This window comes from Nicotiana tabacum, chromosome 23 (genome assembly GCF_000715075.1).
Source record: "Nicotiana tabacum cultivar K326 chromosome 23, ASM71507v2, whole genome shotgun sequence".
Lineage (NCBI taxonomy): Eukaryota > Viridiplantae > Streptophyta > Magnoliopsida > Solanales > Solanaceae > Nicotiana > Nicotiana tabacum.
The window spans coordinates 53,854,798-53,857,304 of record NC_134102.1 but is presented as its reverse complement, the minus strand read 5'-3'; the positions used below and the strand labels follow the sequence as shown (position 1 = coordinate 53,857,304).

The 2,507-nt window shown below is 42.9% G+C and overlaps 1 protein-coding gene across 1 annotated transcript; it reads right to left on the bottom strand.

Annotated features, from left to right (window-relative positions):
- Positions 1 to 1,259: 1,259 nt before the first annotated feature.
- LOC142177170 (uncharacterized) lies at positions 1,260 to 1,961 on the bottom strand. The gene has a single exon (XM_075245638.1). It carries the CDS (start codon positions 1,959 to 1,961, stop codon positions 1,260 to 1,262), a length of 702 nt encoding a protein of 233 aa, XP_075101739.1.
- Between the last annotated feature and the right edge of the window lie 546 nt (positions 1,962 to 2,507).

Genomic DNA, 2,507 nt, shown 5'->3' with positions numbered 1-2,507 from the left:
CATGCCACATGCTGCCCATAGATTTCCTACTTAACGCATCAGCCACAATATTTGCCTTCCCTAGGTGGTATAAAATATTCACATCATAGTCCTTTAACAATTAGAGCTACATCAATTGCCTCAAATTCAACTCTTTTTGCTTGAATATGTACTGCAAGCTCTTGTGATCAGTGAATATGTCAACATGAAGTCCATACAGATAGTGATGCCATATCTTTCAAGCGAAAATAACAGTTGTTAGCTCCAGATCATGGGTTGAATAATTTTTCTCATGTTTCCTCAGTTGCCTTGAAGCATATGCAATACCTTTCTCATGTTGCATTAAAACACTGCCCAATCCCACCATAGAGGCATCACAATATATGACGTACCCCCCGGGTCCCTCAAGAAGAGTTAACATAGGTGCTGATGTTAACTTGTCCTTTAACTCCTGGAAGCTCTTTTCACAACCATCGATCCACTGGAATTTTAATTCCTTATGTATCAACTTCGTTAATGGAGCAGTTATAGATGAAATATTTTTCACAAATCTTCTATAGTATCCGACTAGGACCAAGAAGCTTCGTAACTCGGTGGGAGTTGTGGGCCTTGGCCAATTTTTATCTGCTTTAACTTTTTGACCATCAACTTCGATACCTTCTCCTGACATTATATGGCCAAGAAAGGCCACCGAGTTCAGCCAGAACACACATTTGGAAAATTTGGCATACAGCCTGTGATCCCGAAGCGTGCATAGAACCTTTCGCAAATGCTCTACCTATTTTGCTTTCAATCTTGATTACACCAAAATATCATCAATGAACATGATCACAAAGAGATTGAAGAATTGCCTGAATACTCGATTCGTCAGATCCATAAAGGCCGCTAGTGCATTTGGTTACGTAAGAAGACACGACAAAAGATTCCTAATGGCCATATCTGGTCCAAAAGGATGTCTTCGGAACATCTTCTTCCTTGATCCTTAGCTGATGATAACCAGATATGAGATCATCCTTCGAGAATTACTTAGAATCTCGCAATTGATCGTACAAATCATCGATCCTTGGAAGCGAATACTTGTTCTTGATGGTTACCTCATTCTGTTGTCGGTAATCAATATACATTCTTAATGAACCATCCTTCTTTCGAACGAATAATACTGGGGCTCCCCATGGGGAAGTGTTGGGTCGAATGAAGACTTTATAAAGAAGGTCCTTCAACTGATCCTTCAATTCCTTCAGCTCGGCAGGAGCCATCCTATACGAGGGAATAGATATTGGCTACGTGTCAGGGGGCACATTGATGGCAAACTCAATCTCCCTCTCGGGTGGAATGCTTAGGAGCTCATCTGGGAACACATGGAGAAATTCACTGACGGTCGGTACCCACTGAGAGGTGGAAGGCTTCGCCTCTACATCTTGCACCTGTACCAAATGGTAGAAACATCCTTTCATGATAATCTTTCGAGCCTTAAGGTAAGAAATAAACTTCCTCTTTGGCTCCGCAATACCGCCCCACCATTCAAGAGTGGGCTCTCCTGGAAAGTTGAAACAAACAACCTTCTTCCAGCAATCCACCGTAGCATAGCAAGAGTCTAGCCAAGTCATGCTCATAATAATATCAAATTCCATAATTTCTAACTCATTCAAATCAGCCAAAGTATAGCAGTCATGAATCATCACATCGCAACCTTCATACACCCGCCTAATTACCAGGTACTTGCCCGTGGCCATGGATACTTTGAAGGATTGACATAACAATTCAGGTACTTTACCACATTTACCAGTAACTAATGGAGTAATATACAACAGGTTAAAACCCGAATCTACCAAAGCATGCACATTAATGGAAGACACTGATAGTATACTTGTGACCATGTCTGGTGAAGACTCCAAATTTTGATGACCGAAAAATGCATAGATGCGATTTTGCTGTTTCCCACCAGGCCTGGATATTCCACCTCTACCACTTCCTCTTTCCATGGGAGGCTACATACCTTCCTCATGAGGATGGGCTATTAATGAAGAAGTTACTACTGATCCCGCTGGCGGCATCACGCCACCCATACCTCTCGGTGGGAAAAAGCACATGATGTGTCTGGGATTTCCACAAGAGTAACACCGATCTAATCCCTAACGGCAATACGCAAAATGATTCCTACCACATCGGCCACAACGTGGCATCGGGGCCTTATCCTACTAGTATCCACACTATTCTACGAACTCTACCATTGGGAGTTATGACCCTGACTGGATAAGGGGCCCGTTCTCGATACTGGCCATGGGACAGTAATGGCATACAGGCCACCAAGCTTGGTGACTGCCGAGAAAATAGTGATCTAAACCCACCTCGATGCTCTCCTGTATCTCCCGATGACCGGGCCCTCTTGGATTGAACCTGGTTATGATCTCGAGTAGCTTGTTATAGCCTCTTGCGATACTCTAAGTTCTGTGCATAAGCATGAACGCAGGAAATATTCATAATCAGATTCAGGGAAGTTGTAGTATATTCATTTATCTGATGCAGCC